At 40.9% G+C, this 25,456-nt stretch overlaps 3 protein-coding genes across 3 annotated transcripts; 2 read left to right on the plus strand and 1 right to left on the minus strand.

Moving 5' to 3' along the window:
- Positions 1-916: 916 nt before the first annotated feature.
- Positions 917-8,520, plus strand: LOC119408067 (solute carrier family 22 member 7-like). The gene is made up of 10 exons (XM_037674904.1): positions 917-1,297; positions 1,381-1,484; positions 4,236-4,390; positions 6,289-6,457; positions 6,543-6,666; positions 6,745-6,854; positions 7,024-7,238; positions 8,001-8,109; positions 8,227-8,433; positions 8,514-8,520. The coding sequence occupies exons 1-10, from the start codon at positions 917-919 to the stop codon at positions 8,518-8,520; spliced, it is 1,581 nt and encodes a 526-aa protein (XP_037530832.1).
- A 5,418-nt stretch (positions 8,521-13,938) lies between these two features.
- LOC119408068 (solute carrier family 22 member 7-like) lies at positions 13,939-17,114 on the plus strand. Its single transcript, XM_037674905.1, has 9 exons — positions 13,939-14,331; positions 14,417-14,520; positions 14,901-15,055; positions 15,235-15,403; positions 15,980-16,103; positions 16,197-16,306; positions 16,384-16,598; positions 16,705-16,813; positions 16,904-17,114. Exons 1-9 carry the CDS (start codon positions 13,951-13,953, stop codon positions 17,112-17,114), a joined length of 1,578 nt encoding a protein of 525 aa, XP_037530833.1. The 5' UTR covers positions 13,939-13,950.
- Positions 17,115-22,100: 4,986 nt separating this feature from the next.
- On the minus strand, positions 22,101-23,116 carry LOC119408069 (pre-mRNA-splicing factor ATP-dependent RNA helicase DHX15; the record flags this gene model as incomplete). The annotated part of the gene is given in 3 exon segments (XM_037674906.1): positions 22,101-22,573; positions 22,659-22,828; positions 22,926-23,116. Coding segments are annotated over 3 exon segments (479 nt in total), but the record flags the coding sequence as incomplete, so codon positions are not given.
- Between the last annotated feature and the right edge of the window lie 2,340 nt (positions 23,117-25,456).

Genomic DNA, 25,456 nt, shown 5'->3' on the forward strand with positions numbered 1-25,456 from the left:
GTTCTCTTAAACCTCTTCAGTTTAAGAGAAAAAGGCTTAATAGGCTCTGTTTGCACATTTCAAATGTTTTTTATTCTGAGCTTTCTCTTTTAATCTGAAATAAAATCCCTAAATTTATTTGCCTGGGACTACTTTTAAATACGGTAAAAGAGCTAGTTGTTTACAACAAAGTTCGTGCTCAATAATCCAGGTATTCAATCCAGCATTTTTCAGTCAGGTCATCTGGACAGTTTCTTTATTTTTTTTTGTGCTGAAATGTTTCAGCACAAAAAAAAAGAAACAGTCCAGATGACCTGACTGAAAAATGTTGGAGCTAGTTGTTTACTTTACAGTTCAGTTTGTTAACAGTGAAAATGTGACTACAAGTAGGCAAGGCCATAAGACAAACGTTGGACATAGTTCGGACCTTTTACTAGAAAGAAATTTTAGTAATTGGACCTCAGTGAGTTTTAATTGAAGAGCCCTGTTTTAGGTGTTGTGCATTTTTTCTAAAGATCTCACAGTTTGACTTTGGGATGAACTCACTTACAGTAAATGCTTTTAAGTTACCTACACTGCCTACTTGTCACTCTTTAACCTTAGTGTTTATGTAAAAAAGAATAAAATGTACTTTTTACAGCAATTTCTGAGTATGCTGCAAATATTTTACTTTTAAATGACAATATATTGAGTCATGAGACATCAATCATCAACACTTCAGAACCTTTCTGTTGCAAAAGTTACTGTTTAAGAAGAGTCGCTTGTCCACAAATGAATGAGGCCACTTATTTGTTAGCAGTATGTTACCTACCTTCCATTCAATGATCTCCCACCTTTGCTGACCATTAGCTAGAAGTTACGAACAGAGAAAAGGGGCTTGTTGCTCATCAGCTGTGTGATACTGTCATTCTCCGCTGCTGCTTCATCTACCAGCAGAATGAAGTTTGACAATGTGCTGGCAGAGGTTAATGGCTTTGGGAAATTCCAAATAAGAATGATGCTTCTGCTCGTAATTCCTCGTGTGACGCTGCCTTTTCACTTCCTGCTGAATAATTTCATTGCGAGTATTCCGGCTCACCACTGTGCCCTCAGCTCTCTGGATGATGGAGGAACATTTGGGAATTTGTCTCAGCAGGAGAAGCTTGTTGTTAGCATCCCTTTTCAGCAAGATGGGAGTCCGAGCTCCTGTCTGATGTTTGCAGAACCTCAGTATCACCTGCTGTTCAACTCCACCAACACTACTGACCTGCCTGAAGTGCCATGCAGGAGCGGCTGGACGTATGACAACACCACGTTCAAAAGCACCCTCGCAACTGAGGTATGTTCTCTGAAAACTTCATTTTATGACTGAGGATCAGCTCTTCATGTCTGAACTTTCTGTTCTGGGTTTTTCTCTCAAAGTGGGATCTGGTTTGTGAGAAGAAAAGCTTGAACAGAGCAACAGCCACCATCTTCTTCATGGGGGTCATGGTTGGAGCAGCAGCTTTTGGCTATCACAGTGACAGGTGTGGAAGCCCGTCACATAAAACATCTGCTTCTCCTCTACTTTGATTTATTTTAATATACAGACAATGCACCATTTAAACAGTAAATTATGATTGATCAAATAAAGTGTTGTTACTATCCCATTGGGCTACAACTGTTAGGGAGGAGTTAGAGACAAAACTGATGAAAATACATTAAGCTTTACTTGGAATCACTTTGAACGACACCTTTGCACAAATTTTTATTTAATTTTAGGTTAAAAAATTGCCTGCAGTTTACAAACATAACAATAATTACAAGTCTAGCATTCTAAAACCTTAACTCCTAAACTATAAACTACTGCCCTTCTAGTCTGTACTTGAAGACGTGTTGCTTCCTTTCCAGTGAGCTTGTCGTCATTTTCACACACAGTGGTCCTCAACACTTCTGAATGCCAGAAAAAAATAACCACATTACTGACAGCACCAGCAATCAGTCAACCCACTGATCATTTTACCACGGATTATATCCAGAGGAAGCAACTCCATGCTAATCTGGACAGCTCAAAATCCACTAAATAGACGCACCACTCAGACCCATCAGCAGCAGCCAAAACTCTGTGAATTATAAAACATCTTACTGGTATTTTAGCTCCTCTTGTTGGAAACACACCACATCACAGAGAACTCCATGTTCTTTACAAAGTGAAACATTTGATGATGGCTCCAGGATAAACTCTTCTACCTTCTGATGTCACTATACCCAAATTAGAGGCAGTAGAAACCATCAGGAAATGTCTTCAACAAGATTATGACCTCAGCAACAGGAGCAGGTCCACACCGGTGCAGACCTGTACCCTGCTGGACCCTTGTATTTCCACAACGTATTTCAAGTTCAATGACATCTTCTACAGACAGAAGCCTTGTTGTGCCATGGGATCTCCAGGATCACCAATTTTAGCTAATCTCTACATAGAGGAAGTGGAACAGAGAGCACTGGACACTTTCAAAGGAACAACACCGAGCCACTGGTTCTGATATGAGGACGACAAAATCCAAGCTAAAGAAGTAGATGGTTCATCAGATAGACCAACTCTGTGGACAACAGCATCAAGTTCACCAGAGGACATCAACGTCAACAAGCTGCCTTTTCTGGACTGTTTGGTGAACATGGAAAGAGAGGGAAGCCTCAACATTGAAGCTTACAGGAAACCTGCGCACATGGATCTGTTGACCTCTCAGGACCCACTGGAACACACATTTTGTTAATAGAACTCTTCACCATCGAGGACATCTAGAAAACATGCTTCAGAACAGAAAGAGGAGAACAACAAACCCAGAAACATTGTCATCCTGTATGTTACTGGAATATCTGAAAAATACATCAACATCCCCGTACATTACAAACCCAACAGGACCTTCAAACAGAGGCTGGTCTACCCTGAGGACAGAACTCCCAAACCCAAACTGAGTAGCATGGTGTGGCATTGAGCCTGACTGTCATTCAGTTTTACTTTAATTCACACCTTCATGCAGGTGACCAAAACATCTCTGTGAGCCAGGCAGACAAAGACCCGAATGACCCTCAGGAGGGAAGGGAGGGACACAACCCTGATGACCCTCAAGAGGGAGGGAAGGGACATGGGATGCTGTGACCCTCATGAGCAAAAGGAGGGACAAAACCCTGATGACCCTCAGGAGGGAGGGGAGAGACGAAGACCCTGATGACTCTCAGGAGGGAGGGGAGGGAAACAAAGACCCTGATGACCCTCAGGAGGGAGGGGAGGGAGACAAAGACTCTGATGACCTTCAGGAGGGAGGGGAGCGAGACAAAGACCCTGATGTCCTGCAGGAGGGAGGGGAGGGAAACAAAGACCCTGATGACCCTCAGGAGGAAGGGGAGAGAGACAAAGACCCTGATGACCCTCACGAGGGAGGGGAGACACGAAGACCCCGATGACCCTCAGGAGGGAGTTTAACCTGCCAATGTGAATTTAGCTCCATACATGAAGTGTCTCATGCAGTTTGAAAGCTTGGAACTTCACGCTCCCCATATTTAAATTGTAAAAGCTCCCCAATAGGAATCTAAACAATTTTGCCTACATAACAAAAATCCAGTTGTTGGTTGTTTTTTTTATTTGTTTTTGTTTTGTTTTTCTAATTTTTCTTGGATGACCGAGAATCTACACCAGAAGCATCACTGATGGAAACCTCTCATTGTCTTCTAAAGTAATTTAATTAATAAATAGGTGACTTGCAAATAAAATTTTTGCTCTGAATTATCATTTTTGCTTTTTTAATTTATTAATTTATTTTATTTTTCATTTTTTGCAAATTGAGACTTAAATATTTAAAGTAAAAAAAATTGCAAGTTCATACTAAAGTGTCACTGAAAGAATTTCCACAAACTAGAACCATTTTCTGGTTTTTATCTCAAAATTTAAATCAAATGTTTCCACAAAGTGGAAACTAATTTTTAGTCATGCATGAAAAAGAGAAAGAAAAAAAGAAAGAATAAATAAAAAAATAAATAAAAAATAAATAATTACTGTAAAGTCAAAGTTGTGCAGAAAATGCCTAAATCAATCACGCTACATGTTGTTTATTGAATTGTGTACTTCTATATGCTCTTGTATGTAATTTTAAAAATATATATTTTTTTAATAATTAAATAATCGTGAACTTTGTGCATGTTCACTCCCTGTGGTGACTCCTAACTGGAGCAGCTGAAAGAAAAAAAGAATCATCTTGAATTATTTAATATTTATGTCAACAACTTATTTTTTGTTACAGGTTTGGCCGTAAAAAGACACTTCTTGTGTCTTACATCATAACTGCAGTCTTTGGTTTTGCCAGTGCTTTTTCTTATAACTTTTCCTCGTTCGCTGTCACGAGGTTTTTTTCTGGATTCGGGATTTCTGGAATAAGTATAGTCTCCATCGTTCTCTGTAAGTTCGCATGGTTTTATTATGTTTTGCAAGTTTATTTAACCGTTAGACTTTTGAAGCTGACTTCAGTCCCAGGCCAGGGCTGATGTTTCCAGGGGGCAGAGGTGGGTCATTACCTTCCAGCTTTAAACAGAAGGCCCTGCGGTGGCCATCTGGTGTCAGGTCTTGGCATATGCCAAAAACAGCTTAGAAATATCATGGTTTTAAAAAAGTCAAGGTGTCAAAACATTTCATCGCCATGCCATTCCTAAGGTTTTACTGCCTGGACTAAGACACCAGAGACAAAGCACTGTTATGTTCCCTGCTCCTCCGATCAGATGGAGTCTGTCCTACTTGTTGCTCCGAGCCATCATTCAGTTGTGTCCGGTAGCTGAGGGGAAAGTTCTCCTAAAGGTTTGTGCTCATTAAAAAAGCCTAGTGTGGATGTGCTGTGCGTTTCATCAGTGAATAACCATCAGTCTTGGCTTGTTTCCCAGAGAGGCAACACTCATCTCTCATTTTACTGTTTGTAATGGACGTTTACAACAAGCTGCAAGAGCTAGCACGTTAGCAGCTGACTGCAGGGTCACTGAGGAGGCTAACAGCCCAAACATTAACCAGAGAAATGTCACTCCCTGTGAAAACGCAGCAAGAATTCTTATTGAAGAATGTTTTTCTGAAAGCTGCTGAAGAAGCTAAAGCCAGCCGAAGAGGTTTTTCATCTCCAAACTTCAAAGTTCACGCCCAATAATCCAGGTAAAAAATCCAACAGTTCAGTCAGGTCATCTGGACGGCTTATTTTTTATTTTGGTTGAGACATTTCGTCCTTCATCCAAAGGACTTCATCAGTCCAAGGAGCCACAAACAAACTCAGTCCCACAAGCAGCACATCGCATGTGAGTGTGCTGCTTGTGGGACTGAGTTTGTTTGTGGCTCCTCGGACTGATGGAAGTCCTCTGTACGAAGGATGAAACGTCTCAACAACAACAAAAAAAGAAACCATCCAGATGACCTTTGTTGAGCATCTCCAAACTAATAATGAGAGTTCAATTTGAAGAGCTGACATTTGTTGAAAGCAGGAAGATAAAAGCAGAAAGCAGCAGAAAAACTGTAGAAATGAGCAGCAGAAGAAAAAGAAGCTGGAAAAAGGCAGAGGCTGAATAATTTATAAAAGGTCTTAAATTAGACCCAAAAAATCTAGCTAAAAAAGCTATTAAAATCTGAAATTAGCAGAAAGAGGCCGGAAAATGCATAAAAAGTCAACTTTGTTTGAAAGAATAACAAAGAGTGGAAATAATAAGAAAAAAAAGTTAAAATTTGCAGAAAAATACCTCTAAAGTAGCAAAAAAAAAAGTCAGAATTTAGTAGAACGTAACTAAAATGAGTTGAAAACAGAACAACAGCTGAAATGAGCAGTAAAAGGTTTTAAAAGGTTTGAAGGATGTGAAGAGAGCTCCATTCATCTTCAGTGAGGAAGACATGGCCGACAAAGATAACTATTTCAAAAAGTAAAAACTGCACAAACACCGACAGTCCCAGCAGGAATGTCCCGAACGTTTTGAGACATGAATTGTTGAAAGTGAACAAAAACCGAGGAATGAGTTGCGTGCTGAAAAACAAACGGAAGAGAAGAAATCTCAACGAAAACGATTTAGAAACATTTAAATAATTACCGTCGTCAGCTTCTCCGGCTCTTCAAGGGGTTTTAAAAACCAACAAGAAATATTTTGGACCAGTTTTGTGACCATATGTGATTTTATTTCACCAGTAAAAGTAAAGGTAAGCACATTTTTGTTTTTAAATAAAGGAAGATGTGATTCATTTTTACATTTCTGTTTGCTGAGCTATCCCTGTTATCTCTAAATGACTCGTCAAGTTGATCCTTCAAGGTTAGAATGGTTTTAATCCTGTCTGTACAGGCATTGAATGGGTGGACATCAAGCATCGGACCCTGGTGGGAGTTTTGCTGAGTCTGGATTGGAGTCTCTCCACCATTGTATTACCTGCCGTGGCTTATTTTGTGAATGACTGGAGGTATCTGACTGCCATTGTGACCACGCCGCTGTTTGTAGCCATGATCACCTGGTGGTAAGATTTATTCCTCAAGATGAGGTTTTAATGAAGCAGCTGAGTTTTGAGTTTATTCACATTTTCCAACAAACGTGTGTCCCAGGTGGCTCCCCGAGTCCGCCAGGTGGCTCATAAGCAATGGAAGAGTGAACAGAGCTCATTTTTATCTGAATAAATGTGCAAAATGCAACAACAGAGAGGAGTTCATGGCTGATCTGAAGCCCGAGGTAAACGATTAATTAATCAAAGCGTTAAAGCTGCAAAACTCTCGTTTTCTGATTAAAATGTTCATTTTTATTCCCCAGGTTTTGTCCAAAGTTATACTTGTCGAAGATGAAAAGAGAAAATATTCCTTTATGGACCTCATACGGACTCCCAAAATGAGACAACTGGCTCTTCTTACCGGCACGGTGTGGTGAGAGTCATTTTTAATGTGGGAGGTGTTAGCAGCAGTACAAGACGAGGCAGAAGGATTGATGCCGAGTCGCACAATCACCAATCTGAAACAGTCTTTGTTCCGAGGACATGAACTAACCGTGCGCTAACGTCCCGAAACAAGCGACTTGCTCTGCTCTTGTGCACAGGTTTGGAGTGGCCTGCACTTATTATGGAATCAGTCTGAACGTCGATGGATTTGGAGACAACATTTATCTCACACAGTTCATCTACGGCGTGTCAGAAGTGCCGGCGAAAGCCCTCGTCATTTACTTTCTGGATAAAATCGGCCGAAGGATGACTCAAGCTGGGGCGCTGTTCCTGACCGGACTGTGTATATTTTCCAGCCTGCTGATCCCGCGAGGTGAAAATGTTCAAGTTTGTCTGAGACAGCACCAATAAAGGGGTAGCTCAGGTGTTTTAAAGTGAGCCTGTGGACACTATGTAATTCTCCAATCCAACTTTATTTAAAAAAGCACATTGAAACATTGCGGCAAACCAAAGTGCTGCACAGACTCAACATCAAATCACAGCTCAGGCGGTGCAAAATATAATCATAAGTAACAAAAACAATTAAATCAAAATTTTAAACATTGAACAAATTCTGAAGAGACTGACGAGCTAATAGCTAGTCAGAATGGGGGTGGGACCAAATAGATTGATGACCTCCTAAAACATCTTAAAAATGTCAGAGTACTTCTTGACATTACAGAAATTATTATATTTCTGCAGGAAGTGCTTTAGGCTGCAAAAGAAGTGCTACAGCTAGCCGCTGCGCTTGTTTTTCTTTTGAAACAATCCCAGGATTTTATGTAAACAACTTCGTAATGCTCATTGACAGTAATGTAAAATTTACAAAACATAAACCGTTGATTGAGATGGCATCAGTCCACTGTGGTCCCGCTCTTCATTCTGCTCAGAATTTAACATTTTCTCTCCAAATGGACGTTGATAAAGAGCTATCTACCACAGGTAAGATATTAACTATTGCTTTAATCTGTGACAAGCACAGTGAGCACTTCAAGACTTGAAAGAAAAGTGTTTTATGGATTGAATTTCCAAGATAAAATGTCCTCGGCAGTGATAAGCACCCATTTCCGAAGCTGAAAATCCTTAATCTCCTCAGATCAGAGCACTGCCCGGACCACTGTAGGAGCCTTGGGCAAGATGTTTGTAGAGGGGGCCTTTACAACGCTGTTTCTGTACACAACAGAGCTTTACCCAACGGTTATGAGGTCAGGACAAACTAACCAACACATAGAAAACACTTTTATCTCATAGAAAAACAAGCATATGGTTTTCTTCATGTCATGAAGATGGTACAATAAGAAATTATTGGGTTTGTTCCACAGGCAAAATGGGTTGGGGTACAGCTCCTTCATGGCCCGTTTCGGTGTGGCTGTATCGCCGCTGATTATCATCCTTGAAGACACCTGGAGCTACCTGCCCGGCATTCTCTTCACTCTGGTAGCTTTGATTGCAACTCTGTCGGTGTCTTTTCTTCCTGAGACTATGAACGTCCGTCTGCCTGAAACCATCGAGGATGTGGAACAGACAAGGTTCGGCACCACCACTCCTTCTGAAATATCATGATTGAGAAGTCGACATCAAATGATGTAAATGTGCGTCTGTTTTACAGAAGATGATCCATCCCATCATCCGTTGAGAAAAACGCTCTGAATTGAACCATTTCAAGTATTAATCGTTCTTTAATGTATTGTCTTCAGCGATCCTGGTATGAATCATGCCCAAATTCTAACCAGGAGTTGTATAAAAATAACGGTTACAAAGAGAACTTAAGGCTGGTAAAAACAAGCTCTTTTTCACTGAAGAAACTGGAAAAGTCCAAAATAACCTGCAGCTGCTGCGGAAAATTATTTGTACACATCTGAATTTGTGGGGAAAATTATGAGTTTCTGTGTCTTGTAATAAAAATTATTATTCTGATCTGAATAAATGCTCCACGGTCACGGCTAACCAACAGCTGCGTGTCTGACGTCCTGATTTTATACACTTTACTTTAGAAAACGTGAACAATTGTTTTCACTTCAGATGTCAGGGTAAATCTGATGACTGACAGAAGGAATGAACTGGACAAGCCTTTTAACGGTCCTTTTTTCGCTGCTTGGCCACGTGCCTCTTTCATGCCACACTCTCTTGCTCCTGTTCTATTTATTGCCCTAATGATCCGCCAGAGCAGATGTTTCGATCACTTAAACAAAACTCTGGTGTGTCATGTTTCATTGACACTGTTGCATGTTAGTTTTCATTTCTCTCATTTTATGACAATGATGCATTATTTTCAGACAGCAATACGGATGCATTCGAGATAGCCTTCCCAAAATTATTCACATTGAACCGAGTCACACTGTAGGTTAACCTTAACACACAATTCATTCCATTACAGATCGTTATGTTGGAAAAAGTAACGGATCGCAAAACACATAACGTTGCTACAGTAGGATTATTTTTTTGACAAATCGTTTCACTTACATAGCATATTATATTGTATGCCAGATAATGAGACTTACCTCAAAACTAACAGTGTCCAACATTAGAAGTGACTAGTTATAAAGTAGACCAGTTCCCTTCGTCCATGGGAAAGATTTCCCTATCGTCTATCTTGATTGTGATTGGCCAAATGACTTACGTTCCACCAAAGATGCTCTATTGTAGACAGAAACCTTGTTGTTTCTTTAAGTCCAGTCAATGGTTATGCCATACCACACATCTGACCCAAACTCTGCAGATATATATGATTCACATAAATTACATTTTGTTTGAAATCGGCAAATTTCACCGAAAAGCAACAAATTTGCAGGAATGTTAATAAAATCATACAATCATAGCATACCATACCAATTTATTTATATAGCACTTAAAACAGCAACAAGGCCAACCAAAGTGCTGACACATCTGCACATCTACTATTTCCTTTATTTAAAAGGCTGACTGCAGTGAGAATAAAATAGTTTGTATGTGTTTTTCTTGGCCATGATACTCTAAAACAGTTACCTGAAGGTAGGTGTTGAAATGACTGGTGAGGTGGGTGTGAAGGGTCCTTGGTGACACAGCTTGCTTTCCTTCAGATTGCACGACTATAAAGTTCTGGGAGATGCATTTGAGGGGTTCTGATAGGTTTATCTGCCTGTTTGATGATAAAACATCTTAGAAGAACATCTTTCTTACTTTTCTGTAAGAAAGTTTTACCGTGACGAGAACACAAAAATTGGCTTAATGAGTGACCGGTACACTCTTGTTAAATTGTCCTGTTTGACCTTGAAATCTTGCTTGGAGCCTTCTCAGGAAAGATTTTCTTTTTTTTTAAATAAACTCCCTGTGCATGTTGTGAGGACAGGTGGCAGTCGATCTCAGTACCAAGTATTTAAATGCATCGACCTGTCCCACCACCTGTGTTCTCAAACTCGTATGAATTAGGCTCCAAAGAAGCTATCTATTGCAATTTTAGAAGGTTTATTTTTATTTTTTGTGCGACTTAGTTCGCTGTGGCGACCCTGAAGAAGGAAGAAGCCGAAATGATTTTTTTTTTTTTTTATTCAATACAACGCTGGGCCATTTAAACACACCACAAGGCTGCATCTTTCATAACGGCGCTGACAATTCAAAGAACAAGTTTTCTTCAAAGCTGGCCACGCCTCCAGGAAGTGGTTGTCATCAACAACCTAAGGCAAGTCCCTATACTCCATCATGTGACCAGCTCTCGGCCAGTAATTGTCAAATCTTATATTAAAATGCTGGTGTTTGTTGGGAAATGTAGGTGTGCAACTAAGAAATCCTTCCTATCAGAAACAAAACCGCTCCAGAACAAAAGATCTGCCTTGTCTCTTTTAACACATAAAATTCTAAGATGCCATATAAAAATATAAAGAATACAAATAATCACTCATTGTTACATTATGTAAGATAAAAATAAGATACAAATATATTTCATCCTCCAACTTCAGCAACCCTTGTGAGAGGGTGGGGGTTGCAGACACATGGAGACTGCCCACCATTCAGCTCCTTAGTTTTAAAAATATTGAGTTCTAATGAGCTCTCAGAATCAGATGCCCATGGTGTTCACAAACTGCTTGTATCTAGTCTGTGAGTGTTCATCGGTCAATCAGGCCACCAAGAACATATCATCTGCATACTTAAAGCGTGTCAGTCCATTATTGTTACAGGTTATTACATTGGTGTAGATGGAAATGAGAATGCAGCCTTGTGGGACCCCAGTAATCCAAACCATGCTGCTAGATTTAAAACCTTTGACCTTTAAATGTTGGAGCCTGTTTGTTAAAGAATCCTTAATCCATAAAACCAATTTGTATTAACTTGCAGTACTTGAAGGTGATGAAGAGTATTTATATTTACTGTATTGAAGGCAAATGAAGAATCCATAAATAAAATCCTAACAACTGAATTTTGAACTGATGACACCCAGGAGGATGCTGAATGTGCTGTTAAGGCCATCGTCATAGGGGCGTGAGGCATTGCTGGTGCTTTCCCACCTGGTTTGACTGTTTGCCCTGGGCAGGTTTTCCACCGCATGCATACAGCATCCTAGCTTGCAAGAGGGTTATTGATAAGTGATAAAAACTGTAACAGGAGGGAAAATGTTGGAAATATGAAAAGTCACAGATGTTTTTCACTTATTAATGTCAAATGTATATGAACCATGTGTGTGTGTTAGAGTGTTTTGTCTGGACAGACTGGAGCTGCTCATAAACTCAAGGCCTAAGCTAGGCAGTGCCTCTGATAACGTTATAAAAATACACTGGTTTATGCTCTATTTGAGCAGACTTGGAGACAAAGCGACATGTAAACATCGTGCCTGCTTGTATTTCAACTCTGTTCCATCATGCAAGCTTAAACTGGGATAACGAAAATTATCTACTCGTTCCTGTGTGGCATATTTATTTAATCAGCTATTGAAAGGATAATAAGAATACTATTAAATTATCCTAATATCTAGAGTTGCAGGAGTCCAGGTGCTTTTCCACTGTATCCAAGAGGGTTAGGCTGGCATTCATGACCCCCCACTGTGGCCAATAATGGATCCAAGCTACCCATAACCATGGTAATGAGCTCCTCCATCACCACCCGCTCCATGCACTTGCAGAGGATCTTGGTGAGTGCCACAGGTCTAAAGTCATTCATGGCTTTTATACAAATCTTTTTAAGAACAGGGATAATCATAGTCTCCCTCCATGCTCTAGGGACAGCTGGATGTCAAAAACAGCTGAAAGAGTTGTCACCACATAACCTCCTTCAGCACTCGTCCCTTGAGCCCACTGGGACTAGGGCAGTGTTGATAGATCTCACGATAGAAGCAAGCAACCAGCTCATCTGTGAATTAAATTAACAATGACCTTAACAAACCCCTACTGTGAGGTGTGATAGGTCAATCTGCATATGTATCTGTGCATCTTAGCTTTATAACCTGAACCCCACACTCCTTGTTTCTTTGAATTGAGAAAGCTTCTCGGATGAGAAGCGAAATGTCTTCTGTTACAAATAAAGTCCAGTTGTTTATGTCTTGAACATTTTGAATTTACCATGTCCTGGATGACTGAGAATCTTCACCAGCGAACCAGCTCTATGAAAACTAGTCCAGAACCAGCCCAACTGGCAACCCACCACATTGCGTAAAACAGTGGCCATTTTTAAACAGTATAAACATACATTTATTATGGCATTTAACATAAACAACAGCCAAATTATGATAAACACTTTGAATAACATATTTTTAATCTCTGATAAAAAAAAATACATTTTGCATATGTAATTTTTCTACATATTTTTAAAAACAAAACATCTTTAAATCTGAGTGTGAGTGGAGCCCCCCTAGTGGTCGGCCACAGTATGAGTGTTTGGGGTGTGCGCCCACAGACATATTTGTCTATGTACAGTATGTCTATGTGTGCGCCTGTCACCTCGCCAACTTGGGTGGGAGCAATATACAGGAAACGGGGACGTGGAAGGGACAAACTACCTACTACCACTCGTCTTTTGTTTTATTGTGCGGAGCTGTGAGATAATCAACTAGCTTCACTCGGAAAGAAAGTCAAGCCCAAATAAGCAACTTCACGTTCAAAACAAGCCCAAAAAACTGCAACCCGTGACTCACAAGATTTACAAGCAACTTCAGAAAAAAAACAAGCCCAAAGTCACTTATAATAAGCTGACTTGACAGCTATGGACTAGGGGCTTTCTTTGGATGCATTTTAGATAAGATTGAAACAACCCTTTACTGTGATTGGAGCAGGGTGACGTCTAGTCCTTGTAGCTGCAGTGTTGTTGAACCGGAAAGATGCTAAGCTGTTCTGTAAAAGAAGCAGGGTCCAGACATTGTATATAACTTCACTGGACATTGTGCTCTACTCGTCATTCTATTAAGGTTCTACCATGCCGCCTTCACAGTAGCCCTGGAGAACCTCTCCACCTTAGCCTTGTACCAGAGCTTAGCAATCCAAGGCTTCCTGATCAGAAGAACCTCCTCAGCTGACTCCTTTTAATGCAGAGGAGCAGTGGCTCTACCACTCTACTCCTTACCCTACCTCTAAGGCTGAGCCCGGCCACCCTTCAAAGGATAGCTCATTTCAGCCTTTTGGTACCTGGATCTGGTTCTTTGGGTCCTGATCCAAACCTCATGACCACAGATGAGAGTTGGAACGTAGATTCTAGAGCTTTCCCTTTTGAATAAACTCTTTCTTCATCACAACTGACTGAAGCAACACCCTCATTACTCAGGACACAATCCCGATTTGTTTATCCATCTCTCTCTCCATCCTCCCATCAATCAGGAACAAGACAAGATCAGATACTTGAACTCTACCTGAGGCTTTAAAGTCACACATAAAAAAGTTGTAGAAATGATTATTTGAGGTCAATCATTAACTCATTCCATCTGTGATCTAGCAGGTAGTTGATTCATTCAGTGCCAAAGGTTATTGAATCTGGGAAAAGATTTGAATGGTGGTTTATATTTTTACTACCTAGGTGTGGGTAAAAGAGGGCAGTTTCCATTTTTTGTTGGTGTTGAAGGACGACACATCGGCCTGTTGGAGACCACCATGAGGTTTGAAAATGTTCTTTCTGATATTAATGGCTTTGGAATGTTTCAGATAATGATCATTGTGATCAGCTTCCTTGGTCGCTTCACGCTCCCCTGCCACTTCATGCTGAACAACTTTGTAGCCGCGGTACCTGCTCACCATTGTGACATCAGTTCTCTGGAAGATGAAGAGATTTTTACAAACTTATCCCAAGATCAAAAACTCGTTGTTGGGATTCCAGTCCAGCTGGATGGGAGTCTGAGCTCCTGTCAAATGTTTGCAGAGCCTCAATATCATCTGCTGTTCGACTCCTCCAACGTCACAGATGTGCCCATGGTGCTGTGCGACAACGGATGGGTGTACGACAACACAACCTTCAAGTCCACTATAACCACAGAGGTGACTTCTTAGTTTCTGTTTAAAACCAAATCATCAATAATTCAGCCTCATGAATGACTTTTTTTTTCTCACTCGTTTGTTTAAGTGGGACCTGGTGTGTCACAGACGAGGCAAAAATAAAGCGACTGCTACCATCTTCTTCATCGGAGTCATGTTAGGAGCTGTGTGCTTTGGAAGTCTGAGTGACAGGTACCACAGCTCTGTTATTTAGGCCACAAAACCTAAAAATAACCTTATAGAACACATTTTTATGGTACGGTTTAGATTTTTGAATTGAAGTTTTCAATAGTAATTATTAAAATTCACATTTACCTGTTATAGATAGCCTCAGTTTGTAGAAATAAAGTTTAATTCTGACAACCAAATGACTCATTTGAAGTTGTTTTAAGTTGGCTGCAGTCCATTTTGTCTCAGCTGGGAGCTCAACAATCTAAACTAATCCCCATTACTCCAGACTGAGGTTGTGTTCAAAGACCCACCAACAAGTGAAGTTTTCACTAAACCTACATCAGGTTATGCAAACTATCCCACTTTAGGTATAAATGCAGGTGAACTGTGTGGCTCTGTAGGTTCGGCCGAAGGATCATGCTGCTCGTGTCCTACGTGTCTGGGTTGCTGTTTGCCATCGCATCGGCCTTTTCTACGACTTACGTGATGTTTGCAGCGCTCAGGTTCTTCACGGGCTTTTGCATCACTGGCATTGTCATCATCTCAACAGTCCTCAGTAAATCATTTCTGTCCTGTCTGGTTACACATTCTTCAACACATGTCACATTACACTGAGCGCACCTCAGAAATCCTGGCGAACAAACACAGCCGTTACTCGTCAGAAATTAGACCAGTTTTCAAGCGTTGTCTTTGTTTATGTCATCCTTTCAGTGTGACTGATTTAAATCTCTGCAGGTGTGGAGTGGGTTGACATCGAGCACAGGAAAATGGTGGGAGTGATTGACAGCTTGTCCTGGACTTTTGGAAACACTGCATTTGCTGCCATTGCCTACTTTGTGACTGACTGGCGGAGGTTGATTGTTTGTGTTTCATCACCTTTAATCCTGTCCATCATCACTTGGTGGTAAGAGTCAAGGATTCAGATGAGCTAATATCTGCCAGAGGTTTTGAGTTGCAACACAAGACCTTAACCTAAAGTGGATGTGTTTTTATAAAAAATGCAACATACTCTAAGGCAGTGGGGTCCAGTGCAGGTCCTGGAGGATCACCATCCTGCATGTTTTAGGTGTTCCTCTGCTCCAACACACCTGGTTTGGATCAATGGGTGATCAACAGGGTTCTGCAGGAAATGAATAGGTGATAGGATCAGGTTTTTTGGAGATGGGAATTCTGGTAAAACCTGCAGGATACTGGCACTGATGGAAGCATAAAAAACTCCCAACACAGTTTGTATTTTTATAAAGTTCCACAGCGGTTTTGTTGGATCATTGCATGAAAACCTTAAACATCACAAGTTGCTCATGTTTGACCATTCTGACTCATAAGGATTGATATAAAATAGTGTCACAGGTTATCCTTCCGGAATTCAGCGCACTACATTCTAGCTTCAGAACAATGAAAGGTCACCAGAAAGAAAAACACACCAGACATCAAATGGTTTTAAGCACAGTTGGACGTCATCTCCATTTGTAAAAACCAGGTGGGTGCCAGAGTCGGCAAGGTGGCTCATCACCAGTGGAAAACTGGAGCAGGCCCAGATGTACCTGAAGAAATGTGCCAAGATGAACCGCAGAGAGGAGTCCATTCAGACGCTTAAAACAGAGGTGGGATCTTACAATGACTGAGGCAGCAGTTTGATTTACAGCGATTCTTCTCAAATAACGTGGTTTTAAGAATGATGCTGGTGGGTCTTTCAGACATTATCCACTATTGTGGTGACAGAGAAGACAGACAGAACCTTCTCCTACGTTGACTTGATAAGAACACCGAAGATGAGGAAACTGGCTCTGCGAACTGGTATCTTATGGTCCGTAGACCCTATGCATTTTATAATGGTGAGCTCAGGTATTCAAGCATTTAATATGTCATGAATTTTGTTGTTAGGTTTTTCATAGCGATTACATTTTACGGCATCAGCTTCAACATCACGGGCTTCGGCCTCAACATCTACCTCACTCAGTTTACATACGGTTTAATCGAGCTACCGGCCAAAGTGTTCGTTTATTATGTACTGGACAGGATAGGCCGGAGGCGCACCGAGACAGGAGCTCTGCTGCTGGCTGGCCTCTGTCTTGGGATCAACATCGTCATACCAAAAGGTGGGAACCTGGGGATCTGAGTTCTTAAATCTGTCCGTTTTGGAAAATTTAAAACAAATAGTGGTATAAACAAATATAAAATCTCGTATATCCATTTTTGTGTCAGATCTGTCCGTTGCCAGAACGGTTGTTGCTGTTGTTGGAAAAGGGTTTTCTTCAGCATCTTTTGCAACGGTTGTGCTGTACAGTTCTGAGCTGTACCCGACTGTGGTCAGGTAAGGTTCATACACCGGCAAATATAAAGTGACAATGTTTCACAAACAGAAAATCTGTGTTTACAAGTTTTGGGTTTCTTCCGTTTTCAGGCAGAATGGGATGGGTTACAACTCCTCCATGGCTCGGCTCGGTGTAGCCATGGCTCCTCTGATCCTGCTGCTGGACGGGGTCTGGAAGGAGCTGCCCCAGGTGGTCTTGTGCTCTACGGCTGTGTTCGGCTCAATGGTGGCAAGAACACTGCCAGAGACCCGCAATAGATGCCTGCCAGAGACCATAGAGGATATTGAAGAGAGCTGGTAGTAGAGGTCAGAGACGAGGATCCATTTAGCTCAGCAGTTATTTTACTGAAATGAACAAAGTGGAAGCTGGATGTGTTGATGGGGACATTTATGCAGTTTTAAGTTAGCTTAAAGTTTAGTTTAGGGAAAAACACTTAGTAGTGGTTCTGATAGGTCAAAGTGGGTTTTGGATAGATATTATGCTACCTGCTGCAGATAACTTTCTGAACCTCCAGATGAAGAAATTGTAGTTTTACAGCCAGATTAAAGAAATAAAACTAAAATGAATTTCTGATGTTTTAACCATTTTCAATCTCAGAACAGATTTTATAAACCTTGTAAAGACGCTCTTATCTGCTGTGCTGTATTGCTCGATGTATCACAACTGTATCTTGTCCTTTATTTGGATCTGCTTGTCTTTTGGTATCACCAAGTACGGATTGAACTAAGTCAGAGGATGTATTTTAGTGCATTGTGTATGGGACATGAACTAACAAGGAGCTGCTGGTGTGTGTCCCACCTGATGACAAGATCGCCAGTAAACTGGAACGGCAGAAGAAAATAATAAAACAACTCCATAAAAGGACTTCCAGTAAATGAAGACATCAATTTGAACTAGTTTACACAAAGAACTGTAAGAATGTTGTGACACATCTCTGGGTGGAGCTATTGTGCTTAAATACAGAAGAAGCTGGAGCTCCGGTCAGACGCGTCTTGGGTTTTTGCTGTATCTCTGTTGGTTTTGAGTAAAAGCATCTCCTTTCAGCTGAAAGCTTTAATAAATGTTGGTAATACTTTTTAACTTGAATCTCTCTGACTGATTATTGTCTTTTCTCCATGTATCTCCAAACCAATGAGAGGAAAAGGTAAATAGGCTGAAAAGTCCGAGTTGTGTTGATTTTCCTTGACAACCTTCAGTTCTGATGCAGTTATTTGCACAAACAGCTGCAGCAGCTGGAATAACCTTGTCAAGCAGAATCAAACCGCCATGACATCTAAGATTGGAGTCACTTTAAAGTGGCTCTGACATCCATATTTTGTAATAAATATGGATGCATATCGGGAAAGATAACATATAGCATAAAGATTTCCCATCTCTGAGATGAATGGTTGTTGAGATGTTCTCATACACAGCATCAGGAAGTGATGTCAAAGGGGACCAGAGCATTGCTACAATGGCTGACAACACAGACAGCAGAGAAAAATCGGACCTTTCTTTAATTATTTTCAGTTTCAGAGAGACAAGGAGTCAGAGTTCGAATATTGTTGCAATAAACAAAGCAGGAAGTTCCCCTTTGACGTCACTTCCAGTTTCATTTTGTACCAAGGTCAAAAGATGCCTGCTACGTGACAAAAAAGGTAAAATCCTGTGTATTCTGCCACGTCTTCCACTTTCTGCATTTGTAGTACATTCTCGTCACAGGAGCTGAGCTAAACCTTGTTCTTGGTCCTGATCAGACGAGCCGTTATCAGTTCAAAATTAAAAAAAAAAAAGTTCAAGACAAAAACAACTGGACTTTATTTTTAACAGAAGATGTTTTGCTTCTCATCTGAGAAGCTTTCTCAATTCAAAGAACAGGAAGTGTGGGGTTCGAGTTATAAAGCTGAGGTAAGATAAATACAAACCAGATTCCAAAAAAGTTGGGACACTAAACAAATTGTGAATAAAAACTGAATGCAATGATGTGGAGGTGCCAACATCTAATATTTTATTCAGAATAGAACACAAATCACAGATCAAAAGTTTAAACTGAGAGAATGTATCATTTTAAGGGAAAAATCTGTTGTTTCCAAATTTCATGGCGTCAACAAATCCCAAAAAAGTTGGGACAAGTCCATTTTTACCACTGTGTGGCATCCCCCCTTCTTCTTACAACACTCAACAGACGTCTGGGGACAGAGGAGACCAGTTTCTCAAGTTTAGAAATAGGAATGCTCTCCCATTCATGTCTAAGAGTTCGCTTCTACCGGACCGAGACCTAGGTTTTAGCCCGGGCCAGAGTTCGCCTTTTTGTTCCGTGACAGAGTTAGATGGTGCGTTCACACCTCCCTAAACGAACCGGACTTTCTAGGAAAACGAGCTAGAGTTCGATTAAAGCGGACTAAACAGGGCTGGTGTGAATGCACCCTTAATCATCACTGTAAACTGGATTCTCCTTTAACAAACGAGGTATATTCTGTTCAGCTATGATGAAAATCAGGGCCAGATTAACACTTCACTGTACCCTGGGCAACAATCTTCAAGGGCCCCATCATCACTACCCCAGAATCACCATAATCTGGCAAAATAACGAATAAATTACCATAATATACAGTAAATATACTTAAAAATCAAACTATCAAGTGTATTTTTATGTATAAAACTCCAAATGCTCATTGACACAAATCATCAAGACTGAATTAAGTTGAAAGCACTTTGAACCCCACATGACACCATATGTACTCATTTAGGAACATGTTGACCACTGGTGTCAGAGCATTTATAATGTGTGTGTGTGTGTGTGCGCGCGCGCGCGCGCGCGCGTGCGTGTGTGTGTTTGTGTGTGTGTGTGTGTGTGTGTGGTGGGGGAACACACTGATGGGGGGGTCTGGGGGTCCTCCCCCAGAAAATTTTGAATAAAGTAGATGCCATTTCCTGCATTCCGGTGTATTTTAATGGTTGTTTAACATCTAGTTTTGAAAAATCTTGGTGTTATTTTTGATCAGGACATGTCTTTTATCTCCCACATTAAAAACGTTACTAGAACTGCCTTCTTCCATCTGCGTAATATCACTAAAATTAGAAACATCTTGATGCAGAAAAACTGGTCCATGCATTTGTCACGTCTAGACTGGACTATTGCAATGGTTTATTATCTGGATGTCCAAATACTTCTTTTAAACATCTTCAGTTGATCCAAAACGCTGCTGCTAGTCTTAACTAGAGTTAGTAGGAGAGATCATATTTCTCCAGTTTTAGTTTCTCTCCATTGGCTCCCCATCAAATCCAGAATAGAATTCAAAATCCTACTTCTAACCTATAAAGCTGTCAACAACCTAGCTCCATCTTATATTACAGATCTTGTTGTTCCATATTTTCCCAACAGAGCATTTCGCTCTCAGGCTGCAGGTTTACTTGTGGTTCCTAGAATTTACAAAAACAGAATGGGAGGCAGATCTTTCAGTTATCAGGCTCCTCTCTTGTGGAACCAACTTCCAATCTCTGTCTGTGAGGCTGACACATGATCCAGTTTTAAAACTGGGCTTAAGACTACTTTTTTCTAAATCCTATAGTTAGGGTCAGCTTGGGTTTCCCCAGTTGTCCCTTAGTTATGCTGCTATAGGCTTAGACTGCTGGAGGACAAACTGACCACACTTTTCACTCTACTACTGTCTTTACTTACTCTGCTCAACTTGTTTTGTATTTGTAATTATTTTTTTCTATCCTTAACATGTGTTTTTTTTTCTTTCAGATACACCTGGACCTACCATTGTGTTCGTCTGTCTCTCCTTCCTGTCCTCTCAACCAGCTGGTCAAAGCAGATGGCCGCTTGTCCTGAGCCTGGTTCTGCTGGAGGTTTCTTCCTTTTAAAAGGAAGTTTTTTCTTTCCACTGTTGCCACTGTGCTTGCTCAGGATGGAAGACTGCAACGAAGCCAAGATTCAACTTGTCTGCTGGATTCCTTAGATAGAGAACTTTACCAAGTGGCTTTTATGTGAATGTTCCTGTAAAGTGCCCTGAGACAACTTTGGTGTGATTTTGCACTGGTTTTACCTACAAAGTAAACACTTGGAACACCTTGGGATTCCCCTGTAGGAGCTGGTCCAAGTGGCTGGGGAGAGGGAAGTCTGGACCTCCCCACTTAGGCTGCTACCCCCACAGATGGACTGAAGTAAACACTTGATTCGGTAACTATGTTAGAGCTAATGGCACAACAAGAAGTAACCTGACCAACAGCTGATTCAATGAATTAAATGTATTATATATTCAAAGGTGACGATTTGATGCCCAAATTAAAATTAAATGACTGTAACTTAGTTGACTTCAAATGAAATGATTATCAATGAATGTTTGTGACAAAGGATTTACTGAGTATAACAGATTCCGTCAAGAATCCTCCCAATATAAATAATAAAACCAGAATGATTTTTGCTCATTCTAAATTTCTCAAATGGCCTAAATCTCCTAAAGTGAAGGAGAATCACTTTCTCTGATGCCATAAATATAGTCGTACTTATAGCAAAGTACCACATTCACTGTAGTAAGAGGAGGAATAATAAGCCTTTCTTCCTGTTTAATGGACAATTTGAAGTCATACTATTCTTCATCAAGTAGATTGAAATTATGCAAAACTGCTAAAATCATCTCACAACAGATACAAACTTATTGTTTTAATTAAAACAATTTCTCAAAAAAAAAGCTGATGAGCTTGTCAGCAGGTAAGGAGCGTTTACCTTCGGGACAAATTGAGGTTGTCGATTGGTCAGTTACTGACACGCCTTCTGAGTTGATTGACAGGTCGCACTGTCGAGGATACGATTGAAAAAAAAAAAACTGAGCTGCAGCAGCCGCTGGGAGGAAGCGGGGATGCTCAAATGCAGCGGAAGTGCAGCAGTGTCTCTGTGCAGCGCAGAGCTTCAATTAAAGCAGGAGATAACCAGATATTCTGCTTGTGCCCTCACTGCCCTGGGCCCCTTAGAGATCATGGCCCCTGGGCAGTTGCCCATATGGTTAATCCGGCCTTGATGAAAATACCTATTTTAAAGACAGGATTGTGCTCAAAATCCCCTCTTTGTTCTCTGGGGATTCAAATGACAAAAAATGATGCAATGTTTGGTCTGAACAGTAAACGGTAACACGATCTGAGCTCAATGTTTATGTGACACAAACTGAACTTTAACATATGAAAATATAAAATTTTACATTAAATTAAAGCGTGCAGGGGAAAAAAATAAGTAGCAAAATATGCAAAAACTCACCGGTTTTAAAAGACTGCTCTAATTATTAGCAGTTTTTAAAGGACTTCTACTAATGTTTCATTTTTGTAAAGGCAGGCCTCACTAATTCATTTCAAAAGCAAAGTAAAGTCAAAGCTTCTTTTATTACAGAAACAAAGCAAGCACAGATTTTGTTATGGCTCCAAACTTTGATGGAAACCCGTCTGAACGACCGGTTGCTGATCATTTTCTTTGAAAATCATAACTGCTGCTGAGATTTCATCGACATTTTAACACCTACTTACAGAAATGACACGGATGGAAAAGCAACAAAACAAACGAGCTGTAAAAATCAAAACGCCAACTGTTTACCATTAACACACAGAGACACGGACAGATCTAAAACTAGAATCTGCGTCTGTTTTCCCCGACTCTTCTCGTCCATCATCAGTACTGAGAATACTCTTTGCTCTCCAGCTTGGCAACGATTCGCTCCAGCTGCCGTTTAGCTTCACATTGTGGAAAGTTGCTCAAGTCGTAGTACTGCGGAGCGATCTTCACCAGCCTGAAACACAAACCGTCTGGTTAGGAACACGGCAGCACGAGAACCTAACTCCAGGCGTGTTACTGTAAGATGTCTGGACCCTCACCACTCGGGCTTGATGTCTGTGCATGTGCGGATGTAGTTCTTGGTGGTGAGGACAAACTCATTGTAGAGCACCCACTCAGGCTTGTGGTCCAGGACTGTAGACGGGTGCAGCTGGACCACTTGGTTGTCTTTGACGGTGAGGTAATGGCCTGTGCGCTCCAAATGAGCAACCTGCAAGAACGTCACAAAGGACATAAAGTTAAATACCTGCTATAGCTCTCTGGTAAAAAAAAAGAAAAGAAAGGTTTTGATTATTAGATGAGCTCACCTGCATGAAGAAGCCGGTGCAGAGCGCTCGTCGGATGTTGATGTAGTAATCTCTGCTGGTGAACTCTGTGCTGCGCCGAGGCAAGCTGAAGCGGTCCATGATCCTGGACAGCTGCTGGCGCACGTTGTCAGCCGACATCAGGGATCGGTAGTTGACAAAGTTGTCGTAGCACCACTGGTTAGACTCGTGGTCTGGGAAGAGATCACAAGGATTTAAATGTTGCCCTTCAAGCCTCTCAAATGATTGCACTGCTCTAAATGTTTCATACTGAAGCTGGAACGCAGGTTTTTTTTACATAAAGGTCTCAAATGTTTCCGATACTAGACCCAACAACTGATTTAGAACCGCATTTAGTCCAATCTCATCGATTCATTTGGTGAAAGGTGTTCACACTTTCCTCAATAGTCAGAAAACATCATTTACAGCTGACGGAGGTGAAGCCGTGACACCAGTTCGAATGAACACATCACAGCGAGCAGTTCACCAATGTCCCCGTGGCAGAGGGGTTTGAAGACTGAATGTTTGTAGTTTAGGAGATGAGTGTTTTTCTGGACGTCCGCAGGCTGCTCATGTCTGCACAATGACGACGCTCCCAACAAATTAACGTTTAATACAAAGTTAGATACAAAAGTCGTGGGAGGTAGGGGCACGGTGCGGGAGGTGGGGTTGATGGTGTATCAGTTCTGGTATCGCCCCGGCTGCAGCGGTCACGTGAACACGTTTAATAATTTAATACGTCATCACCTTCATTGGGGGGTGGGCGGTTCTGTTGGGGTAGCAGGGTGTCCTCCTTGGCTTGCAGCAGGTGAGCTTTCACCTGCAGTCTCTCTGATGCTCACACTAACCAGACAGCAGGCCCCGCCCTGCTCTATTCTGATTGGCTTAAACTGTGGTTCTGGTTCTCTTTATTGGCTGAAATCAGCGTCAGTTTAATTCCTGTATCACCATCTGATTGGATAGTTTTAAAAAGACCACAACAAAATATATTTTCTTTCCCCTCCTCATTTTTACAGATGATGGAAATCTGTTGCAGCCACGGAGAACTTTAATCCATGTATATATATGGTGGTGGTGGCCATCTTGGATTTTCCAATAGTTTCATTTCTTGCACTGAGAGTAAGCCACACGCAGAGATGGAAACTCAGCACGTTGCCTTTTTTCCAAGTTATCCTGCTCAAAAGATGACCTGGACGGACAGATGGATGTTCTAAGTTCCCTCTTCGCTTCGCGCCAGGGGATAAAAACCCTCTCACAAGCCTTTAGAGATATTTTTATGTGAATGAAACACAAACACAGAGTAAAAGTTAGGGATGCACCGATCCACTTTTTTTTTTTTTTTACTTCCGATCCGATCCCGATACCTAAGTCTGAGTATCGGCCGATACCGATCCAGTTCCGATATCATGATCATCATTGATTTTATATGAGGCTGTAATAATCTCCTCTCAAGTACAGTTTGTACAAATATATGCATGCATGTCCAAAAAGGCAACTTGAGGTAAGTTTTATTAATGTTGGATAAGTTTTAAAGTTAGAATTAAATTCTGTTAACACAAAACATGTTTCTTTTTATTCCTAGCTTTAAAGTGGAAATTAAAGTGATTAATTTAAGTGATTGTTTAAAGTTGTTTTATATTTTATAAAGGGCAGATATAAGAATTTTTTTCTTCTTTCTGCACTATTTTCATTCAATGTTTTCTTTTTGATGATTTTTTTTAATTATTTTGTTTCATTTAAATGAATGAATAAATTAATTAAATAAAATGTTGAATGGCTTCAAACATCTGCTAAGTTCATGGCATAAACCAACAGACATGTTCCTGTTTTTAGTATTTTACATCACTTTATAATGTAGCTGTTTTTTTTATTAAATATATATAATTTTCAAATCATGTTTTTTATTGTCTACTGTTGTACTGATAAATATCTCCTGGAGGGTAAACTATATCTTGGCTGCAAGTATCAAGCTGTGAAATCCTTCGTTTTCTACAACTGATAGTGGTTGGTCATGAATCACGATGAAGTTTAGCAACTTCTCTGTAAAACATTTGAGCTCCGTGGTTTCAGCGATGTCTTCTTCTTGTTCAATCCGCAGCAGGCAGCCTGATTTGGGGCAGCCCCGCTCAGTCTGTCCCTCCTCAGAGATGGGCAGACTGAGCGGGGCAGATTGGACGCGGCTGGCCGGGGTCGAGTCGCCTCTTTCAGTTTGACCAAAGAGTACTGCCCCGCTGAAGCCACGGAGCTCGAATGTCCAACGTAAAACTAACTTTACCGCTGTTTAATGTGGTGCTATGGCTCTGCAGACATTGCACGTTGCTGCATTGCTTTGTGGTGTTTAGTGTAAAATACTTCCACACAGCGAACATGTTTAGATGAAAAGTTGGTTAGCTGTTAGCCACAGTGCTGCTAACTCAGTCCTCACATTGTAGCTGGTTGCAAACTATGAAATGGATTTCCTGAATGTGAGGCGGGTCTTATTACTCTGGGTTCATGAGACACGCCGCCGTTAAGGAAATCCATTCCATAGTTTG

Source organism: Nematolebias whitei, chromosome 3, assembly GCF_014905685.2.
Source record: "Nematolebias whitei isolate Nwh7 chromosome 3, NemWhi1, whole genome shotgun sequence".
Lineage (NCBI taxonomy): Eukaryota > Metazoa > Chordata > Actinopteri > Cyprinodontiformes > Rivulidae > Nematolebias > Nematolebias whitei.